Genomic DNA, 23,420 nt, shown 5'->3' with positions numbered 1-23,420 from the left:
AAAGTCATACCAAAGATGGGAATGTAATACTTCATACTTCTGGCTGGATCATAGAATGCAAGAAGAATAATAATGTGTATGAGACTGGAAAGCTAGGAAGGGGCCAGGTTGTAGAGATCTTTAAATACCAAATCTCAGAATTTTTGTTTGATGCAAAAGTTTAAAAACAGGTACTGGAAGTTATTGAGTAGTGAGAGGCTGGCGGGGGGGAAGGGTAGTGACATGTTTAAGTCTGTGTTTAGGGAGCATTACTTGAGCTGCTGTGTGAAATGAAGTATGAATTGGAGTGCAGAGAAAGCTAAGGCAGAGAATAATTAGGAGTCTCTTGCAATGGTCCAGTCAAAGGTGATGAGGTCCTCGACAAGGGCAGTGAATGTGTGAATGGAGGACAGGGGTTAACTTTGAATGATGCTTTAGGGGTTTATCATTTAGAAATGATAAGATCTGGCAGTTGATTGGATTTGTGAGGCAAAGAAGAATTAGGGGTCATGGATAATCCTGAGATTGAGGACTTGGGAACCATTGAGGACAGAAATTGGGAAGATTGGAAGAGAGGTGAGTTTGGGTGGGAAGATCATGAGTTCTATTTTAAAATGTTGGGTTTGAGTCGCCTATGAGACATCCACTCACTTGTGTTTTGGCTCTCCTGCTCTGGGCCATAGCTCTAGCTATTTACTTTCTGCTGCCAGTGACCAAGCTGGAACGCAGACTCAGTGGAAACCACTCACTAATGCCTATGTTTTCTTCCTCAGGGTCTTTATGTTTGACAACAGTATTCCCCAATTTACTCTGAAATTTATCCCTAATTATGGTATTCGTCTTTCTGCTGCTGGCCATGTCAATATGACAGTTTTTTTGTGAGTATGCACTCTTGGCCCAGGGGAATGGAATGGTTTGGGGGTAGGGGGTTCCTATGGGAAGGGTTGAACTGGGAATTAAGGGAATGCATTTAAATTCTGACTTTTACTAACTCCCAAGAAACAGAAATGACTCAATAAAGGTTTCAAACAGCTTCTCCTTTTCTAGGCCCCACTTTGATCAAGGACTGCTGCCCAGGAATCCTTTTTATACCTCACATCACAACACTTTCTCCTCCTTAAAGCACTGCTCCCACATTTTACCTCATTGGAGTTAGTAGGCAGGGATGGGGTTAAGTAGCTGAATAAAACAAAACTGGGTTGAGGATGACACCTAAGTAGTGAGGCTGAGTGAATGGGAGAATAATAGTTCCTTCAACAGTAATAAGAATTTAAAAAGAAACAAAGCTTTGGAGAGGTAAAAATTAATTAGACATGGATTAAAGATATCTATGGAACATTCAGTCTGAGATGTCCAATGAGCAGTTGGAAGATATAAGACAGGAGATTTGGAAAGAGGCTGAGGCTAGAGGCAATCAGGATTAAGTGAATTGCCCAGGGTCACACAGCTAAGAAGTATCAAGTTGTCTGAGTAAGATTTGAACCCAGGTCACCTTGAGTCCAGGGCTAGTGCCAACAGTTGCCTCAAGGCTAGATGAATAGATATAGGAATCAACAATCTAGACTGAATTATTGTATCTATAAGAACTGATAAGATCATCAAGCAAGATAGTGTAGATGGAGGAGCAGAGGACCCAGAACAGAACTTTGGGAGACACCTGCTTTTAGTGGCGTGAATAATCCAGGAAAGGAGACTGAGATGAAATGAATGGGTAGGGAGAGAATAGATAAAAGCAGTATCATGAAAACCAAGAGAGAAAAGAAGAAGAGAGTGATTGATAGTATCAGAGGCTGAAGAGAAGTCAAGGATGGGGATTGGGGAAAGGTTATTAGAGTTAGGATGGAAGAGGAGCAAGAAGAGAGCTCGGCTCTCCTTACCCCCAAATTCCCCCAGATCACGTACTAGCATGCCAGATAATGTACAAATACTGATGAGGAAATATAAGAAAAAGTCACAATGTCATTTTTCTGGTCCTTATCAACATAAAGACACAGGTAGAGAGATCTCTGGACGCTGAAGTTGGGGGTTGGATCAGGAGTATGGAACACTCCAGCACAGGGAGAAAGTGTGTCCATTGACGTGTAATAATCCCTGGCTTGTACTGGGGCATCTCCAGACCCGTTCTAGGGCACCTTGATGATGCCATGTGCCAACTGGCAGTTTTGCCACCCAATTTCCAGTTTCCCATCACCCCCAGAACCCCCAGCACCTCTAAGCTCTGGATTGTGTATTAAGAGAAGAACAGGTTCTGAATCAAGCAGCAGGATTGTGACTGAAGCCAGGAAGGAACAGAGCAAGGTCTCAGTTATAGTTCTAGTCCAGCCTAAAGCACAACCTGGCAGCGAGTTCAGACCAAAGGGAAATCCTTATTTCTGCCACTCTGAACCATCAGAGCTTCCCTGCTGGCTTCTAGGGCCTGAATCCTGCAGCATTCTGCTATTGCTCAGATCTAAACTAGGACGAATTTGCAGCATTCAGACCAGGGAGGCAGCAATGAATCTTTAACCTAGATCAGGCTACTTCGGGAGCTCTGAAAGCTGGCAAGACCCCAGTCAGAGCTGGAACAATAAAGTTCAGCTTCTTAATTGTGGTTTGCAACCCACAAAGGATCTCATACAAATGTGATCTCCACACAAAGAAAGAAAGAAAGAAAGAAAGAAAGAAAGAAAGAAAGAAAGAAAGAAAGAAAGAAAGAAAGAAAGAAAGGAAGGAAGGAAGGAAGGAAGGAAGGAAGGAAGGAAGGAAGAAAGGAAGGAAGGAAGGAAGGAAGGAAGGAAGAAAGAAAGAAAGAAGAAAGAAAGAATTGAATCACACACCAATTTCTTAGGTGAAAAAGGGTCATGAGTGGAAAAAGTTTAAGAAGTCCTGAAAGAAAGCATCAACAAGACTAGCCCAGATCTTCCCTTCAGAGGTGCACAAAGCCTGTGTCTAAAGTTGAGTCTAGAGGCAGCTAGGTGGCGCAGTGGATAGAGCACCAGCCTTGAATTCAGGAGGACCGGAGTTCAAATATGGTCTCAGACACTTAACACTTCCTAACTGTGTGACCCTGGGCAAGTCACTTAACCCCAGCGGGGGGGGGGGGGGGAAATAAAGTTGAGTCTAAAGTTAGGAAGTAGACTGAAAGAATGAGCAAATAAATAGACAATTTTTTTTAAACATAAAAATCTATTATGGTGACAAGGATAACTAAGACAACAACCAAGAAAAAGAAAATGATTTCAAAATATCCACAGGCAAAAATCTTAAAGAACAACTCAGTGTAGGCACAAATTCTACTAGAATTTTTGATGACATGAAGCAAGTTTTTTTTTTAAAGAGTTAAAGAATTTTTTGTTAATAAAATAAAAATTCTAGAGAAAAAAACTGGAAAAGAAATAGAAACTGTAGAAGAAAGAATTGGGAAGGAAATTAATGGGTTGATGTAAGAGTTAAAAATCTTAGCCAAGCAACAAATTCCTTGATAATTAGGTTGCATCAAATAGAAACCAGTGATTTGATAAGATGATAAAATGTGTTAAAATGAAATAAAAAGAGTGAAAAAGTCAATTATGGGTTCTTTTTGTACAGAAAGAAAAATCTCCTGAAACTAAAAGTGGGTGTTAATATCTTGGCAGACGTAGTCATTTCTCAAGCCACCATAGGATCACTACTTGTGGATGTTTCTCTCTGCAAATCTACCGCTGAGGAAATCAGTGTTACTTACAAAGATGAGTATGTGATCTGAATATCTCTTTATCTCATGTGTGTCACATCAGCAGGGTAATGGATGTAGTTTGTACATGTACAGGTCAAATGATGGGAAAAGGTTAAGTGACAGAATTCTTGGGAGTCTTCAATTACATTAGGGATTCTAGATTTTCATTCATTCACTAATTTAATAAACATATATTGAATAATTTCCATGTAGGAAATGCGAATCTATATGTCACCATCCCCGCCCACATAAATAACTAAAATGCACAATATTACATTAGAGAAGTCAAAATGCTATTTGAAGTCTGAAAGGTATTTTTAAAAAATCATCCTGGGAAATAACAAAGATACTTTTCTGAATGAATTGAAATTTGAGAATGGGTAAGAAATTAACAGGTAAACAAGAGAAAAGAGGAATTCTAGATAAAAAAACAGCAGAAGCAAAGACAACAGTGTGGGAGATGACTTCAGATAGAGTCCCAGAAAATTGATGTAAAGTATTGCTGAAACCCACACGTGATACTTTATTAATTCCTTACTTTCTGTTTATTAGCCAATGAACAAATTTAGATTTCCTCTTAGCATGGTGTCTTCAAAAAAGTTCTGGACAAAGAAGACAGCCAGGATCATATGTTTTATATGGCTCTGATTCTCATTTGCTGTGTGATCTTGGGTTGATTATTCCCCTAAATCTGATCCTCAAATTTCTCCTCTGAAAAGCAAAAAAAATTGTATAAAAGATCCCTTCCTGTTATAATAATCTGCCATACATAAGCTCACTGGTGGATAGGGGGCCAGAATCCAGACCTTCTGACTCCTACTCCCAAGATCATGTGAAAGTGTGGCTTTTACAGTAAGGGCTATTAGTGATCTAATTTACTTCCCTTGTAGATACTAAGAAAATGGATGCTCAAAAAGGTTAAATTGCCATTTTTTCCCTCCAGCTCATTATCCTCCTGATAAGGAAACCTAAGTAAACAGGGTTAAGTGACCTGGCCAAGGTCACACAGTTAGTGAGTGTCTGAATTCAGGTCTTCCTGATTCCAGGCTTGGCTTTTTATCCTCTCCACCACTTAGCTGCTTCTAGAATACATGTATAGTTTAGAGATGGTTTCTGGGGTCCCTTCCTTCTTGGAAAGACTGAGCTTCATACAAACCCTCTTTTCTTCATAAGGGATGGCCAAAGGGATATCCTAATGGGGAGCATTAAAGAATCTCTGGCAGAGGGGACCCAGGTGAAGGCAAGGAGTGACTTGCCCTCTGTACATTTGGGCTGTTTTTGGAGCTGTAGGGATGTGCATTCACTCTTTCTTATAGGCATGTTTTACTTGATCTTTCTAGGTTAAAAGAACTATGGAATCCTCTGCGGGAATATGTTAGGGTTATCTTACCTGACAAGGTAAAGAATCCTTTGGCTTCAACTTTTTGGAATGTTTAACCCAAATGCTAGAGAAATTAGCAACTCTAATAATAATATAATTTTAAGCATCAATGGGAAGGAATTTGGAGTAAAGCATTTTTTTTTGTCTTCTGTGAAAAATACTATATTATACTATTTGTTTTGCAAAATGAGTTGGGGGGCCAAACCAGTTTCCAGCTGGAGGGATCTCTATCTATTGAGGTTTGTTTGAGCCTGTGGGAATGGAAAATCATAGTCCCTGGAAAGCTTAAAGAGTGATGTCAGGCTACATTGTGGCACCTCTGGGCTCTATGGGGTGACTGCAGAGACTGGAGACGAGATTTTCCTTATATCCTCCTGCATCCTGTTACCATCATTTATTCACATCCTATCCAACATTCTTCTCTCCTCTTTCTTTGAATTTCCCTGGACATATTTGCCATTTGTAAATGGTGAAAGTCCATTTTCTATTAACTTTGTAAGGAAGTCCCAAGGTTCAAAGGAGATGATGGATGGAGAAACTGTCTGAAATTCTCAAAGTGCAGTATATTCATTGTGAAGGATTGTTATTGCTATTTTAAAAGAGGCTGATGGTCATTTCCCCCACTTACTTCACAATAGATTCAAATAGAGGAGTTGCCTTTGGCAGCAAACAGTGGGCACTGTTGTTATGTAGAACCTGGATGAATTGCTTAAAATTCTGGGTCAGGAAATGTGATTCTAAATTTCCTGGGAAATATAGAAAAAAGGGAAATGTTCTGGATTACAGAATTTAAATTTTTTTCTGAGGCTTGAAAAAGATGAATTTGTCAACAGATAAACACTTTATTTCCTTAATGAAATTCCTACAGTAATAGGAATCCATTGTGAATTCATATAAAAAGGATATGACAATATCAACTCTTTAACAACGACTAATTTTTTCCATAGCCCTTTATAGTTTCAAATTATTATTGTGTTCATAGAAACATCCTGAGGGGAGGGAATGATTGTCCCTAGGACTCACCTAGGGGTAGCAAGACTTTGAAGTGGGTCAGATTTCTTTTTGGTGTCTCCAGCTTTGTTTTTCAGTACTATTTCTGTTCTCCCTAATTCTACCTCTTTTTTCAAGATCTTTGTTTTCCTCCACTTTCCTATTATCTTCAAGAGAGATTCTAAGACCTTTGGCACATTGACTTTTCTCCTGCTCCCATGAATTTCTATCTGTTTCTATATTATCTTTCAAACTAATAGACATTTTCTGTCTGATCTTCCATGAGAAAAAGGTCTTTATCCCAATTGAAGCCATTTCAGGCTCATTGGGAAAGGTGGAATTAATAAACTGTTTGTCTTCTTTCTGGTTGGTACAGCTATGTTCGAAGCTCCATTTCATGGCTGAAGAACTGAATGTTTATATGGGTACAATGACTGGTAAGTGTGGTGGTCTGACTTGACTTGGCTGCTCACCTTTTGTCTGGGCCCAGATTTATGGGGCATCACAGATACCCTTCAGGTTTAGGGATCATCAATCATAAGTCAGGAGAAGAGTGAGTATTGCTACTTAGCCAATATCTGGGAGTATAAGATCAATAGAAACTATCAGCCATCAATGAATCTCCAATATGGTCACCTGTTCTGTGTTCAAGCTTGTGTTAGGCTAAATGAGGAAACCAACACTTTTAAATGTTACTTTCCAGCTTACAATCTAGATAACCTGCAAACTAGATAGTATGGTTCATAGACTATAGGATATGGAAATTCTGAGTGACTTTTGAGATCTTTTGCTTCAACTCTCATGATTTTATCCACGAGGAAACTAAAGCCAGAGGTCTTACAAGGACTTGCCTAAAGAAGTCTTACAAGTCAATTTGTGTAAAGGTCAAGGATCTGAACTCTGGTCCTTCCATTGCAAACTGAATGTCTTCTCCACTATACCATGTTGCTGCTACTCTATAATTCTTATCTTATAGATGAGGAAATTGAGGTTCATCATGATAAATGATTCATGCACATACATTATTGAAAATGGTCAAACTCTGCTTGTTTAATTTCAAACCCAGTGACTTTCCCTATATCTGATGCCTATGACAAGAATTACAGAATCTCAGAGCTAGAAAGTCTCTTGAGCCATAGAACAAAGAATGGCAGATTTGGAAGGGTCCTTAGAACATAGACTATTAGAAAAGTTCTGATACAAACTCTTTTCATGACTTTAGGCAGCAGACCTTCCTTTTTCTTGGTTTTATTTTCTCCCTTTATAAAATGATAGAATTGGAAGGAAAGAAATATGATTTTTTTAAAAAAAGAGTATCTACTATGGAATAGTACTTTACAAATATTACCTCATTTTATGCTCACAACCTTGGAAGACAGGTGCTATGATTACATATGGGGAAACTGAGGCAGACAGAAGTTGGGTGATTTGCATAGGGTCACAAAGGTAAAGTCTGAAGCTAGTATTGAACTCAGGTCTTCCTAACTCCAGGTCTGGTATTCTTTCTACTGCTCCTAGTGGTCTTTATTACACTAGATAATAAGTAATGGTGATTCTAGTCTGAAGATTCTGTTCTTTTATAATTCCAGGCCTCTACCCTCTTGGTCCTGAATCCCAGATCAGCTACTCTTTGACCCACTCACCCACCATCACTGAAGAATACATGTCCTTGAATATCAGTGTAAGTGTTGAGTTTATTATGTAGTCTCCTATCACTTGCCACATTTTTTACCTTTCAGTTTGGGAATCTTCAGGTGATGACAAAGCGCTTGCTTCTCTAATAGCCCAAATAGCCTCAGAGTACCTATCTGGGCTAAATTATGATATAGATAGGAGAAAGTGGTCCTGTCCCTGCCCTCTGTGGGCTCAAAGCCTATTTGAAGAAAATAATAACATCATAATGAATGAAGAATGCATCATGGGATTTGATCAAGAGATAGACTCCATTCAGAATCTAGGTACTGCAGAAACCTTGAGAAAATGAGCCTACCATAGGTGGGGGTAGTAAGGATAAGTTTTCTGGAGGAAGAGGCACTTGGGTTGTACCTCAAAAATGGCAGGATCTGGAGAAGGGATGGTGGTGTGTATTTCAAGTAAAGAGAGGACAATTTAAACAAAAGCACAGAGATTGGAGTGTGAGTATTATATGCTGCAAAACAAGGAGGAAACTGATTTAGTTGGAACAGAAGAAATGTGTTGGAAAGGAGAGATAAGAATAAAAGAATATTATAATACTTGTACATATTATATATTCCTCCTATGAAATATTATAGTTAGTGACCTATGTCTTATCTAAACTCTATTTTCTCCCTAGCACCTAATACTAACTTCTTTATATAGTAGTAACTTAATACATATTTGATGAATTTGTAGCATCAAAAGAGGGAATTTTAGAGATCACATATTCCCACCATTTTATACACATAGAAATTGAGTGAATTGAAGTGAATTGATGGGACTGGAGTATAGAGGCGCTTTACAAAGCCCCCCAAAACATAAAATAATCAGGAATTATATCACTTATTTGATTTTTGGCCCCAAACTGATGCTGAAATCAAGTATGTCTGCTTCTGTGGTTTATATAAAATACATGGATATCCACTATGGAAAACTCAATCAGGTATAAAGGAAACTGAATCTTCAGATACAGAGAAAGCCATGTGAACTATGAGGGGGCAAAAGTAGGTGGAAAGAACGATTAGTTAGGGAGTGGGGATTAAGAATAAAAATAATTCTGGCATTGGGTATAGTTAGGAGTAGGTCCAAGATGTCAATTGCCTAAGATTTTGGGACTAGGGAACTTGGACTTAAAGAGCTCAATATAAAATGATTTGCTGTTGCAAATGTGCACTTGAGGTATGTCTTCAGGAGCTGGTGCCCCTCTTCATGGAATGATCTTGTTGATCAAACTCAATTGCAGGAATACCTTGATGCTAGTAGTCTGATCTTGCTCTGATTCCTTGCATTACCCAGTAAAATCTTTTGGCCTTTGAGAATAATACTGATGTTAGAGATGTGTGTAGTAAGACTGTTTTTCTCCTTCAAATTCTCTGCTTAGACCACATTCTACTTGCTGGGCAAGCCGATTGTTCTCCCTCCACGTGTGTCCTCCTTCTCCCTACCTCATCAAGTGGGCTCTAAGAATGCCATGGTTAACTTTGTACTCCCAAAGGAGCTGTTTGACTCGATTTATTTCCTCATGCAGAAGTCTGGGTCCATTAATCTAGACATCACAGGCCAGTTGGTAAGTGGAGGCAGATTTCCTGTGAGTTACTGTAATTACATAAAAAAAGAAGACAGTTCATCTCCTTTCTTAGTATTTTTTCCTCATGAGTTTCTTTTCACATTCTTCTTATCATTCCTCTTTGGTATTTTTAAAGGAATTCCTTATCTGCAAAGTAAGAACAATAACTAATACTTGATCTTGCATATAAAATAATGGATATAAAACCACTTTGAAAAAGTATAATGTTATATATGTGCTATTATGTTAAAATGTAGATAGCATTTTTGCTGTAACTATCTCTTTAAAATTTTTTAAGTTTTTATTTTAAATTTATGGAATAAAATAAGAATTTCCATAACACAATTCAATAGAAAAGATGATTGTATGTGAAACTCTTAAGAGACTTGACAAAATGCATGGAGTAAAACATGGAATGAAAAATTTAAAGGTCAAACAGAACAGATTTCTTTGGAAGGAAGTAAATGCTTTCAAGTACATTCTTGAATGGAGTCAATACAGCATCAGGGAAGGCAATTTGACTCTGCTTTCTGGAACATGTTTTTTATCTGTGCAAACACATTTTTCCTTTCCTGGAAATAAGCCCACAGAAAGATTTATTGTGTGGGTCTCAATTTAATCTGTATGGATACTTCCCCTGTCTAGTCAGATATTTCCTTTTGATGGTGGTTTGCTTTTACCAGAAAATTCTTTCCTTTATGAGTAATTCTTGGTGAAGATTCTCTTTAAATTTAAATAATTTCTAGTCATATGAAAAAAAATTCTCTAAATCACTATTGATCAGAGAAATGCAAATTAAGACAACTCTGAGGTACCATTACATATCTCTCAGATTGGCTAAGGTGACAGGAAAAGATAATGATACATGCTGGAGGGATGTGGAAAAACTGGAACACTGATACATTGTTGGTGGAGTTGTAAACCAATCCAATTATTCTGGAGAGCAATTTGGAACTATCCCCAAAAGGCTAGCAAACTTATAGCAGTGTCTCTATTGGTTCTGTATCCCAAAGAGATCTTAAAAAACGGAGAAGGACTCATGTGCATTATACATAGCAATAATGCGATGATCAACTATGATGGACCTGCCTTTTTTCACCAATGAGGTGATTAAGGCCAATTTCAATAGATTTGTGATGGAGAGAGCCATTTACATCCAGAAAGAGGATTGTGGGTCTGAGTGTGGATCACAACATAATATTCTTAACTTTTGTTGTTGTTGTTGTTTGCTTGGTTTTTGTTTTCTTTCTCATTTTTTCCCTTTTTGATCTGATTTTTCTTGTGCACCATGATAATTGTGGATATATGTATAGAAGAATTGCACATGTTTAACATATATTGGATCACTTGCTATCTAGGGGAGGGGGGAGTTTTGCAAGGGTGAATGCTGAAAACTATCTTTGCATGTATTTTGAAAATAAAAAGCTATTATTTAAAATTTAAAAATTAAAAAAAAATTTTTTTGGGATAAGTTAGTTTTTGGGTGGTGTGCTAGCAAAGGGCCATGGATGTAAAACTATTTCAGTTTATGAAGATATTCCTGAATCTATGCTCATTCTCCTTCTCCTTTAGAATGGTCTTCATGAATCCAAGGCTACTGCCATATCATGCTTGATTAATTATAGGATGCAGACTTTGTGGATGATAAAAGATATGTTTAACAATAATGATAATGATAATATTAGCTGACATTTCTAAATTATCAATTAATTTTTAAAAAATGTTTTTGAAACTTTTAAAATATTATTCTAATTACCAGACAATTTATTTTTCTACTTTTTAAATGTTTTTGAAGCTTTTAAAACACTATTTTTTTCTCATCCCATTCAAAAACATTACCACCTCTCTTGTAAGAAATAAGTATTGTCAAACTAAACAAATCAATACATTGTCCATTTTTTGAAAATATATCTTATTCCCCATTTCCTGAGAGGAGGAAGGCGGCTTTCAGGATCAAGCCATCTGAAGCTAAAATAATCATTGCTTTAATGAGAGTTCCCAAGTCTTTCAATGCGATTTTCTTTTATATGACTGGTGACTATGCACATTTTCCTCCTGGTTTTCCTTATTTTGTTCTGTATCAATTCATTTAAGTCTTGTCAAGTTTATCTGAATTCTTTATATTTGTTATTTTCTGTGGTGCAGTAATATTACCCTCCATTCATATGTCCCAATTTTTTCAGATCATGTCTGCCTGATAGGCACTCACTTTGCTTCCCTTCTTTCCCCTCCCCTGCAGGAATAGAATTTATTTATTTATTTTTTTATTAAAGCTTTTTATTTATACAACATATGCATAGGTAATTTTTCAACATTGACCCTTGTAAAACCTTCTGTTCCACATTTTCCCCTTCTTCCCTCCACCCTCTTCCCTAGATGGCAGGTAGTCCTATACATTAAATATGTTAAAATATATGTTAAATCCAATATATATATATATATATATATGCATATTTCTAGAGTTATCTTGCTGCACAAGAAAAATCAGATCAAGAAGGGAGAAAAAACTGCAAAAGAAAACAAAAATGCAAGCAAATAACAACAGAGAGAGTGAGAATGCTAAGTTTGTTTCACACTCTGTTCCCATGGTTCTCTCTCTGAGTGTAAATGGCTCTCTTCATCACTGAACAAGTGGAACTGGTTCGAATCATCTCATTGTTGAAGAGAGCCACGTTCATCAAAATTGATCATCATATAGTCTTGTTGCCATGTATAATGATCTCCTGGTTCTGCTCATTTCACTCAGCATCAGTTCATGTAAGCCTCTCCAGACCTCTCTGAAATCATCCTGATGATCATTTCTTACAGAATAATAATATTCCATAGCATTCATATACCCTAATTTACTCAGCCATTCCCCAACTTATGCGCATCTGCTCAGTTTCAGTTTCTTGCCACTACAAAAAGGGTTGTCACAAACATTTTTGCACATGTGAGTCCCTTTCCCTCTTTTAAGATATCTTTGGGATTAAAACCCATTAGAAACACTGCTTTTTGATAACTTTTTGAGCATAGTTCCAAATAGGCTATTTTTTGCTATTATGAAAATGCTGCTATAAATATTTTTTGTATAAATTGTATAAATATATAATTATATATATACACACACACACACACACACACACACACACACACACAAATATATCTTCTCCTCTGTCTCTGGTTTCCTTGTAGCATAGGCCTAGTAAGTGGAATCCTTGCTCAAAGGATATTTGTACTATAATGACTTCTGCTCCTTATTTTATATTATATAATATAATAAAATATACAAAACTTTTCCCAATTACATGTTAAAATAATCTCTAAACATTTTAAAAAAGTTTTAAGTTCCAATTCTATCTTTTCTTTACTCCCTGTTCTGCTCTATGAGATAGTAAGCAATAAAGTAGAGATTATACATATGTAATCATGTAAAACAGTGGTTCTCAAACTTTTATTTTCAGGATCTTTATACTATTAAAAAATGATTGGCGCAACTAGGTAGTGTAGTGGATAGAAATCAGGAGGACCTGAGTTAAAATCTGGTTTCAGACATTTAACACTTCCTAGTTGTGTGACCCTGGGCAAGTCACTTAACCCCAATTGCCTCAACAACAACAACAACAAAAAATTGACTGAGGATCTATCCAAAGAATTTTTCTTTATGTGGGTTATATTTATTGCTATCTGCCATATTAGAAATAAAAACTACTTTTGAATTTGTAGACCTTCTTAAAGGGTTTCAGAGACTCCCAGGATTCTCTGGACCATATTTAAAGAACTACTGATGTAAAACATTTCCATGTTAGTCATTTTGTACAGGAAGACTCAAAAAAGGAAAAAAAAGGATTCTAAATTGATTTCCAGAATGGTTGAACTGATTAACTTATCCATCAACAGTATATTTGTATTTTGGTCTGCCATTTTTTATCTTTTGTTACCTTTGTGAATCACACAGGTACATTGCAAAACTTGAGGGTGGCTTAAGTTGCATTTATTGTGTTTTTAGTGATTTGGTGCATTCTTCACATGACTGTTGACAATTCATGTTTCTTTCTTTGAAAACTGCTTGTTTCCAGCTTTTTCCATAGTCATCTACTGGGGAGTCCTTATACAAATGCATTTTACTTCCATTCTGTCATTTGTTCTTCACATTACATCTATAAAGAGGACAATCCAAGGATTATTGACTTTGCATTTAGTTTGCTTAAAAAATGCTTGTTGCCTTGAATTGTCATATTTATAAAGAATAAACCAAAGTAAGGAGAGGGGGAGTGACTTTGTTGAGGGCTGCTCACTGAGTCAGGGGCAAAGCTGGGATCAGAACCCAGGTTTCCTGACTCTATTCAGTGCTCTTTTCTGTATGCTATATGGCTTTTCACTAATGAATTTGTTATTATTTTTGTTACTTTCAGAACTCTATAAACAATCAGCTGACCACATCGGTGCTGGGGAATCTGATTCCTGAGGTTTGTTTCTGGGATATCGTTTCTGCATCTGGTTGGTGGTGACAAGGGATAGGGATGGTGGTCCTTATTTGCCAGGCATGGCTGTGTGTGTGATTCTGGGCTGATGGGTCATATCTTTACTGTTATTGTGGAGTCATTTCAGACTCCTTGTGACTCCACTTGGGATTTTCTTGGCAAAGATATTGGGGTGATTTGCCATTTCCTTCTCTGATCCATTTTACAGATGAGGAAATTGAAGCAAGCAGGATTAAGTGACTTGCCCAGGGTCACACAGCTAGAAAGTGTCTGAGACCATATCTAAACTCATGAAGATGAGTCTGTCTCATTCCAATCTCAGAGCTTTATCTACTGTACCATCTTCAGACTTGTTGTTTGTTCCTAGTGGGTCAGGGCTGACCATAGACTTAGTAATTAAAGTCCAAGATTGGGTGCTATTGATGAGCACCCCTGCCCCCTTTTTTCTTTCTATTCTGCATCAAAGATAGGAAGTTGATGGTCTTTGGGGCATCCTGTGCCATAGAGAGCATGACTCTGTTCCTAGGATCCAGCAGGGAGCCTGAAGAGTCTCGTTTCTCTTTGTCCTCCACAGGTCCGCCATCAGTTCCCTCAGTCCATGCCCATAATGATGAAGGCTCGGATCAGTTCTGCACCAACCTCTACCATCCACGGGGACAAAGTGTCATTAAAGCTCCCTTACAATTTGGAGGTCTTGGCGGTCTCCTCTAACTCAGCCTTCAAGTCCCTCTTCTCTCTGGATGTGGTAAGGACCAGGATGGTATAGCTGACTATATTCTGCCACTCCCTGTCCAACGTGGTCAGCCCTCTAAAGCTGAGTACTGGCTTGGATTCAATGATCTTTGCCAGAGCCATGTGAGGTAGAGACAGATCATTCTACAGATCAGGGTTCTGAGATTCAGTGATATTAATTGAATTAGTTAAGTGCTACATATATATATATATATATATATATATATATATATATATATATATATATATATATATATATATATATAGGAAAATGAAAGAACACAGTGGATTTTAACAGACAGGTGGATAGATGGAGAGGTTGAATTTGAAGACTTCGGAACAGGAGGGTTCTTGAACTTTTGTTCTCAAGATCTTTATACTATTAAAAAGCATGTCTTGAGGCTCTTTCCAGCTCTGATATTCTGTTTTATAAGTTCACTTACAAATCCTTTCCTAAGATAAATTATTTCTGAAAATTTATACTGTAAGCCCCCTTTCATCTCTAAATTTCATCCTTCCCATCCCTGGACTGCAATGTATTAAAGTAATTTCCTCTTGTAACATTCTATGTTTCTCATGTAGCTTTTAGTTTTGATATCCTATGTTTAAAGGTCCTTTCAACTCTTAATATTTCACATTCTAAGAAACTTTCCAGATCTTTGACTCTTAAAATTGGAAAAAATCCCAGTAGTCAACCAATCCAACTTATAGTTGGCTAAGAATCCCTTTTCCATCACTCTTGACAACATCCAGCCTCAACTTTAAAACTCCTCAGGGAGGAAGAATCTATTAATTCCCGAGACAGTTTTAGTGATCTGCTCTTGGACTTGTCTCATTATTCGAGCATTTGTTTTCCTTACATCTAGCCAAATGATGCCTCTTCTGAAATTTTCCCCATTATTTCTCATTCTAGTTTCTGGAGACCAAGCAGAAAGAATAACCAGATTCTAAGCAGGCCTTCTTTCAAGTGGCAACTCTATAAATACTAAAAGGCAACTAGTATATTCCCCACAGAGTCTTCTCCTGGCTGAATAAAAGCACTTCCTTTAATTAATCCTACTAGAAATATATCCCAGTTCTGTCAGTATTCTAGCTGCCGTCTTCTACATGTGTTCTGTCCTTTCAGTGTCTACTACTACTATACTACTACTACTACTACTACTACTATATTACTACTACTACTACTATAGTATACTACTACTACTAGTATACTACTACTATACTACTATTACTAGTATACTACTACTACTACTACTATACTACTACTACTACTACTACTACTAGTATACTACTACTATATTACTACTACTACTACTATGACTAGTATACTACTACTACTAGTATACTACTACTATATTACTACTACTACTACTATGACTAGTATACTACTACTACTAGTATACTACTACTATACTACTATTACTAGTATACTACTACTACTACTACTACTACTACTACTACTACTACTACTAGATAATATTTTTATTGATTACTTGTGTGCCAGGCACTATGCTAAACACTTTACTTAATTAGTTAATTAGTTTACTTAATTTACTTAATTAGTTCATTTGATTCCAATAATACTGGGAAGTAGTTGCTGTTACTTATCCCCAATTTACAGATGAGGAAACAGGCATTCAGAAAGGTTAAGTGAGCTGTCTGGAATCACATAGCTACTAAGTGTCTCTGGTAGGATTTGAACTCATTTTCTCCTGATTCCAGTCATCACTGGGAAAGATGAGAATCTTTCAAAAATGCAATTCTAATAATATAAAATGAAACAAGCCCAATGAATTCTTCTAAGTAAAACAATTAATATTTTTGTTTGTTATACCTCAATCATTTTTGGGTATTCCTCACCTTCATCTCCTTTGCCTAATATCTAGTATGGAACTCTTCCTTAGAACAAAGCAAGGAAAAAACTTAAGCAAAAACAACTGAGATAGTGAATATACAGTGTAAGTAATGTTCAACCCCTCCAGTTCCCTAGTTTCCTACTAGGAGAAAGACAGAATATTCCATTATACATTTTCTGGACTGAGAGTGATTATTAAAATTGTAATTTGGCTTTTTTTGAGTGTTGTTTGCTTTAAATTATTGTAGTCATTGTATATTGTGACTCTTTTTACTCAAGACATTTTTATGTGACTCTAGGTATATAGATATATATAAAATAGGCACACAAATCAAACATTTATTGATAAAATATCATAATTTTGCAACTCCCTTGACTTTCTTTTCCCTTTTCATTATAGATTGTGGAATTGAAACTCAACATGTTTGTGTCTGGAGTGAAGTTGCAGGCTTCTGTATCATTCATCAAGTAAGGAATCATTTCTGCAGCAAAGGGTATCCAGGAGAATCTATGTGTTCATGGAAAGGACACAGGATTTGGAGTAAAAGAAGCTGGCTTCTAATCTTGCCTGTGCTACTCATTACCTGGGTAACTCTGGGCAAATCATTTAAACACTTGGGCCCTCAGTTTCCTCACTTGTAAAGAAGAAGGGGATTGAATTCTATGTTCTTTAAAGTCCCTTCCACCTCTACATCTCATGGTGTATATCATTGAAAGGAGTTCTAGACTGGGAATTCAGAGTCTTGTATTCAAATATCAGCCATATTGTTGACTTGGATGTTCTTGGGAAAGTCAAATTTTAGATTTTATTTTCCTTGTTTGCAAAATGAGAGTATTGCATTAGATCATCTCCAAGGTTCCTCCTTATGAAATTACATAATATGGTATAGTGAATAGTCAAAGGATGTGGTCCATGTTTAATTAAATTGTGTTGACTCAAAGCAAATAGAAGAGTTAGGTACTATCAACACCTTTTTGACTACTCACACCCAGTGTTTTCTTAGGTTTAAGTCCTATGCTCCTATGAATTTCACTTCTCCATCTGTAAAATGGTCTTGATAATTTCTGCTCTGCCTCCTCCAAAGTTATAGCAAGGATTGAATATACACAAAAGAAGAATGAAAATCTTTTGTAAACTGTGATGAACCATAGGGAACATGAGGGAGTATCATCATTATCATTATTAGAGAACACAATTGAATAAAAATTACATATAGACTTTTGTAGCCTCCTAAAAACAACTACCTTTTGGGCTCATTTTCAGGACAATTACAACCTATCTATCTATCTATCTACTTATATATTATCAATACTTAGGAATTTTTCCCCTTAGAACCTTAGAGATTTAGTTCAACCTCTTCATTTTTAAAGGAAGAAACTGAGCTCTGAGAAGTAGAGAAATTTTCTAAAGAAGTTTAGTGTCAAATTTAGGACTATAATCCAGGTCTCCAAATTTCTGGACCAGGGACAATTTTCCTTATAGCATGATTACCTTTTTAAAAGTTTCTTTTCTGAATCAGGTCATCTGTGGATAGGAAGGAGTTATGTCTATGAAGAGTGAGATGGGAAAGAGTATGAAGAAAGGAATGCAGCTCTGATGTTAAGATCAGTGTTTAGAACAATGTCTGGTATACAGTGGGTACTCAATAAAAACTTGTTGACTGATGTTGAATTGATAAGGAGGGCAATCTGTTTCATCTTTTTTTTTTGGGTGATTGTTTTCTAGGGATATCGAGCTCAAAGTGAATGCCTCCAACATGGGTGCTTTTGATGTAAGTATTTTTTAAAAAGCGCTTCAGTGTAGCAGTAAACATGCTGAACTCTGAAGGATAGGTAGAATTTTGATAGATGTTGATTTCATGCAGAACGTAAAAAATAGTGTAAGCAAAGGTGTGAAGGAAAGAGAGAACATATTCAAGGAATGGCAGCTAGGTGATGAGGTAGCTAGAGCATTGAGTTTGGAGTCAGGAAGATGGAGTTCAAATTCAGTCCCTGACGCTGGTTAGCTATGAAACTGGGCAAGTCACTTATCTTCTGAGTCAGTTTCCCCATCTATCAAATGAGATTAATAATAAAGGCTTGTTGTGAGGGATTGTTCTTAGGATAAAATGAGATAATATTTGTAAACAGCTTTATAGATTGCTAAGTAAATGCTAGTTATTATTATCCAGTGTTGTTGTTATGGATAACATAACATACCATTAATGCAGTACTTTAAAGTTTGCAAAATTCTTTACAAACATCTCATTTTATCATTAACAATGCTGGGAGGTAGATATTATTATTATCATACTCATTTTACAGTTGTGGAAACTGAGGTAGATGGGAAGTAAGTGACTTGCTCAGGATCATACAGTTAGTGTCTGAGGTTAAATTTGAAATCATATCTTCCTGAGGTCTAACCACTGTACCACTTAGCTATATTTGGTATTAGAGGAAGATAAGGTTGGAGGGGTCAACTGGGGCTTGACTGTGGATCATATTATCACAGGACTTAGAACTGGAAAGGCCCTTAGTTTAATCCATAGACTCTATAGCTGGAGAATTTAGGTTGGGTCCTGGACTTGCCATTTAAGACCTGTATGGTTTTAGGCAAGTGATTTAATCTTGTTGAGCCTCAGTTTCTCCACCTGTAAAATGAGGAGGTGTGGTAGAGCTCCTCTGAAGTCTCTTCCAGATGCAAATGTATGATTCTAGGATGAATGGGTGAAGAAATGGACTGCATAGAAAGGAGAAGGGATGGAGACAAGGTTCAACAGCTAAGAAACAAATAGCAGAACTGGGATCTGAAGTCTGGATGTCAGGCTAGAAAGTTTCAATGGCATCATACAGGCTAAGGGGAGCTATGGAAGGTGTGTGAGGAGAAGAGACTCGTTTCAGTTTCCTTAGTCTGTCTTTTCTATTTCTCTCCTGTGCCCACTCTCATCTCACTGATGCTGATTTATGGCTCCCTGACTCATCTGACTCTGGGAACGTGCCTTTCTGGTGTCTGACACCAGCTGGAGATGGTAAAGCCTTTAATAACGTCTGCGTTTAAAAATCCTCTGTTGGAGCATTTGAATGGTAAGAACCTCAGCTATCGGGAGAAGCGTGTGTAGCTGTGGGAGACAAGATTCTTTAGGTAGTACGTCTTAGAGCATATTTATGATATAAGCCCTACTCTCTTTCCATTGGACTCTCTTGTTGGGGAATATGGCTGAGCTGGCAGTGGTGGATTCTGAGTTAAAACAGAAATTATGGACTGACTCCTCGTATCTTACCTCAGTGGCTGATGATAATTTGAATTTGAATTTTGGGAAGTAAGAATGGTCATGTGTAGCAGCACATGGGGGCCTATGCATTGCATAAAATATTGTTTTTTGTGTGGGAGGAGGTCATTGTGGCCTTTCAGGGGAGGGATAAAACTAATTATCTTTTATTTTTCCTTCATAGCACTCTTTGGCCTGGGAGCCATGCTTCCCAATATTGCTAAACTGAACTACATCACCCCTGAGATTTTTGTGCATGAGGTAAGAATGACTAAATTAAGTTTTAGCATCTTCTATCAATGTCCAGCTATGCGTCCTCATGACTCTTGGTTGGGAATTGGTGCTAATATTGGTAGGATGGAGACACAAACAGGAAATGTTATAAGATGATAGGATTTAGAACTAGAAACCACTAGAACTCTAATTTATATATATATATATATGTATATGTATATACATATATATGTATATACATATACATATATATATATATATATATATATATATATATATATATATATATATATATATATATATATATATATATATAAAAATTAAATAACTTGTCCAGGTAATAACTGAATGAGATGAGATTTAAATCAAAATACTCCAACTCCTTAGCCATACACTTCCCTCTTGAAATTAAAAATAGTTCAAACATGGCTAACTCAAAGAAGTGTTAGACTGAAGTTAGTTCTTCCTATGCTACTAATTAGCTGTGTTTCCTTACTTATAAAATGGAGATAATATTTTACAAATTTTCATATGTTTAAGATAGCATTTAACATAGGATTCAGACTTAGAAGGGTCTTTTGAGATCATCCAATGCAGCAATTTTCAAAGTAAAGTGGGGAATGCAAAGAGGGATTCCTGAGACATTTTTTGAGCCAGGAAGATCAAAATAATTTTGATAATAATACTATAATATTTAATTTCTCATAAAGTAAATATCAACAGATAAACTTACACAAACTAGACAAAAGCTCTTTGGGAGGATTATTTTTAAGAGGGAAAAGGGGTGCTGATACCACAAATCCTGGAAACTGCTGTTACTAATTCAATCTCCTCATTGTATAGAAGGGAAAACTGAAAATTAGAAAGGGGAAGTGATAGTTTGTAAGGATCAGAGCTTGAGCAAAAACTTGCCTCTTGATCCCCCCAGTTCTGTGCTCTTTCCATGATACCATATTTTGCTGTATTTGTAACACAACTCTCATGTTAGTTTACATATACAGCTTTTCAAGAATTTCATGTATCAATTACTTCAATGATGTAGAAAAACTGTCATATCTATGTGGAAAATTTAAAAATTCAGACCATATGTTGACATACAATAAACAATGACTTTGAAATCAGAAGACCTGAATTACAATCCTTAACCTGCCTTTTACTAGAGTATAGACTTTATCCTGAAAGGGGACTTAGAGATTTTCTGGGCCAATTTCCTCATTTTTTCAGTTGAGAAAACAGAAGCCAGGATGAGTTGGCTGACTTATCCTAGGTCATCCAGGCAATAAACTACAGAGGGATTTCAACCAAGGTCTTCTAATACCAAATCCAATACTGTTTCTCACATTATGAATTTAATGCTTTTAGGCAAAAATATTTTCCTTTGGATGGGACATTGACAATGTTAGGGAAGCTGAGAACTTGGGAGTTTTGAATTGTAACAGGGCTAAAAGTCAGGTATCCACATTACCTATGGAACCAATATGTTGAGCCCTTAAGAGAGTAAGGGCAGCATAATGAGGGGGAATCAAGCCTGTGTTGAAAACAGAGCTGGCCAATGCTTTTGTGCTTATTAGTAGAGGTGTGAGTCCATTAGTGACCATTGGTTAAGATAGGGAGACCCAGTCTCAAAACAATGCAGAAAATTTCCCTCATGAGCCTCAGTTTCCTCCTCTGAAAAATGAAGAGGTCGTATAGGATGAACTCTTAATCCCATATGCAGCCTCTCATCTGTGATTATATGGCTCAGAGAAGTTAAGAGACTTTTCTAGCTTTATAGCAAGTTAATAAGAGGTCTAGGATTAGTTGTTGAGTTTAATTATTTCTGTGAAACTTTGACCTATTTACAAGGGTAACTCCAAAACTTCTCTTGATTTCCCATAAAGTAAACTTGTTTTCTCTACCTGCCAGGGTTATATTGTGGTGTCCTGTGGACTTCATTTCCAGAGTTGAGCAAGAAGAAGAACATGGAGCTATGAGAAGCTGCTGGGCAGGGCAAGCTGTGCTTAACTGGACCTCTCTTGTTTGGCCATTTTATACATTGAATGAATACCAAATCCAAAATTTCTTTAATGCTCTGAAGCCTATTTTTGTTTTTGTTAGCTATGTGATTGTGGGTTTAATACTGCTGTACTTGCCTGGAATTTTTTCTTCCTCCCTTATCCTTTCCTCACATCCCAATCTCATCTAGAGAAGGAACATACAGTTAAATGGACCATACAAAGATTCCTATCTCTTTCCCAACCCATATTAAATACTTCCTCTAGTGTATCAATTTCCAGACTAGGTTTGCTGAGGTCTTTATGTTTTGGGATCAATTGCTGTAGACATTTCTCTTTCTGGGATCACATTGACCAGTTCTTCTTTGCCTCTTTGGTTGAGTCATAAAGTAGCAGGACTGTCTTTTAATCAACCTAAGTATACGTAGAACCATCTTGGACACATTATTATTATAAAAGAAACAGAAAACCAAAAACCCCTTCCTTAAAAGCTGTCTAGTCCCTTGGCAAAAATGGGTAAATAGGTGATGATTGTCATCAAGTTTCCTTCTGTCTAGGAGGAAATTGTATTAGAGACTTTAAAAAAAGAACTTAGTCTGGAGAAGAAGAGCCTAAGGAAAGTGTGAGTGATATGATTAATGTCTTCAACTATTAGAAAGCCTGTCAACGGTGAAAGATGGAAGTCAAAAAATGCTTCCTGCTGCAATAAGAGTATCTAAGATGTGAGTTTGGCTGCCCTTTGTTCTGGTCGGTTGGAATCTGACCTCAAATCATTCTGGATGACATATTTTGGAAAGGACATTGATAAAATAGAGAGCTTCCAAAAGAGAGTAACCAGGGTGAGAAATGACCTTGAGATCAAGCCATAAAATGAAAAATTGAAAGAATTGGGATCATATAAACTGCAAAAGGTAAGGTTTGGGGCTTTATACAATCCACCAAGGATTTGAAGAGCTGTCATTTGGAAATCTTGTTCTGCTCATCTCCAGGAAGCAGAACTAAGAGTGATGGATAGAATTGGCAGAAAGATAAATTTTTGACTCAGTGTAAGAGGAAACTTCTTCATGATTAAATCTATCCAAAAGGTGGATAAACTTGAGAAGTCTTGAAGTATAGGTTGGATGACTGGTCATCAGGGAAGTTGCAGAAAAGTATAGGTTAATATATCTGAGTTTTTTCCATTTCTGAGATTCTGTGATGTTAAGGGTGAAGATAGATAGAAGATGTAGCAATAGTATGGGCTGTTGAATTTATTTCAAGTGGTGTTACTTATTCATGCATTAAATAATCCATTAATCTATTCACTAATAATAAAAATTATTTAAGTAACAGCAATAAAGTGTTTGGACTTAATACATGTAAAATTCTTAATGTACACAAAGTCAAGAAAGAGACTGAAACACACATTGAATATGTGGGTGAAGGCAATATTTACAGATGCCTTGCTTTTTTTTCAGAAAAGACTCATGAAGCACAAAGCTATCAAGGAGAAATCTGTGATTGAATATGTTAAGAGACTTAATGGCATCCAGTTATCAAAACTGAGTGGAAAGAATATGTTAAAAGCAATTAATATCATTGCAACACTATTCTCAGTGTTACATAT

At 36.7% G+C, this 23,420-nt stretch overlaps 1 protein-coding gene across 1 annotated transcript; it reads left to right on the top strand.

The window, feature by feature from the left end:
- Nucleotides 1-767: 767 nt before the first annotated feature.
- On the top strand, nt 768-23,153 carry BPIFB2 (BPI fold containing family B member 2). Its single transcript, XM_074285165.1, has 13 exons — nt 768-857; nt 3,547-3,690; nt 5,014-5,071; nt 6,421-6,481; nt 7,634-7,725; nt 9,103-9,288; nt 13,683-13,736; nt 14,326-14,496; nt 16,739-16,806; nt 18,065-18,110; nt 19,338-19,401; nt 19,771-19,847; nt 21,726-23,153. Exons 1-13 carry the CDS (start codon nt 844-846, stop codon nt 21,765-21,767), a joined length of 1,077 nt encoding a protein of 358 aa, XP_074141266.1. The 5' UTR covers nt 768-843; the 3' UTR covers nt 21,768-23,153.
- Nucleotides 23,154-23,420: the final 267 nt, after the last annotated feature.

The sequence above is a fragment of the Sminthopsis crassicaudata genome, chromosome 2 (genome assembly GCF_048593235.1).
Source record: "Sminthopsis crassicaudata isolate SCR6 chromosome 2, ASM4859323v1, whole genome shotgun sequence".
NCBI classification, from domain to species: Eukaryota; Metazoa; Chordata; class Mammalia; order Dasyuromorphia; family Dasyuridae; genus Sminthopsis; species Sminthopsis crassicaudata.
This window is presented reverse-complemented; position numbering and strand designations above follow the sequence as displayed.

Coding starts and splice junctions, on each gene's coding strand:
- BPIFB2 (XM_074285165.1), top strand. Junction 13,737..14,325: donor TGGGGAATCTGATTCCTGAG/GTTTGTTTCTGG, acceptor TGTCCTCCACAG/GTCCGCCATCAGTTCCCTCA. Junction 19,402..19,770: donor TCTGTTGGAGCATTTGAATG/GTAAGAACCTCA, acceptor TTTCCTTCATAG/CACTCTTTGGCCTGGGAGCC.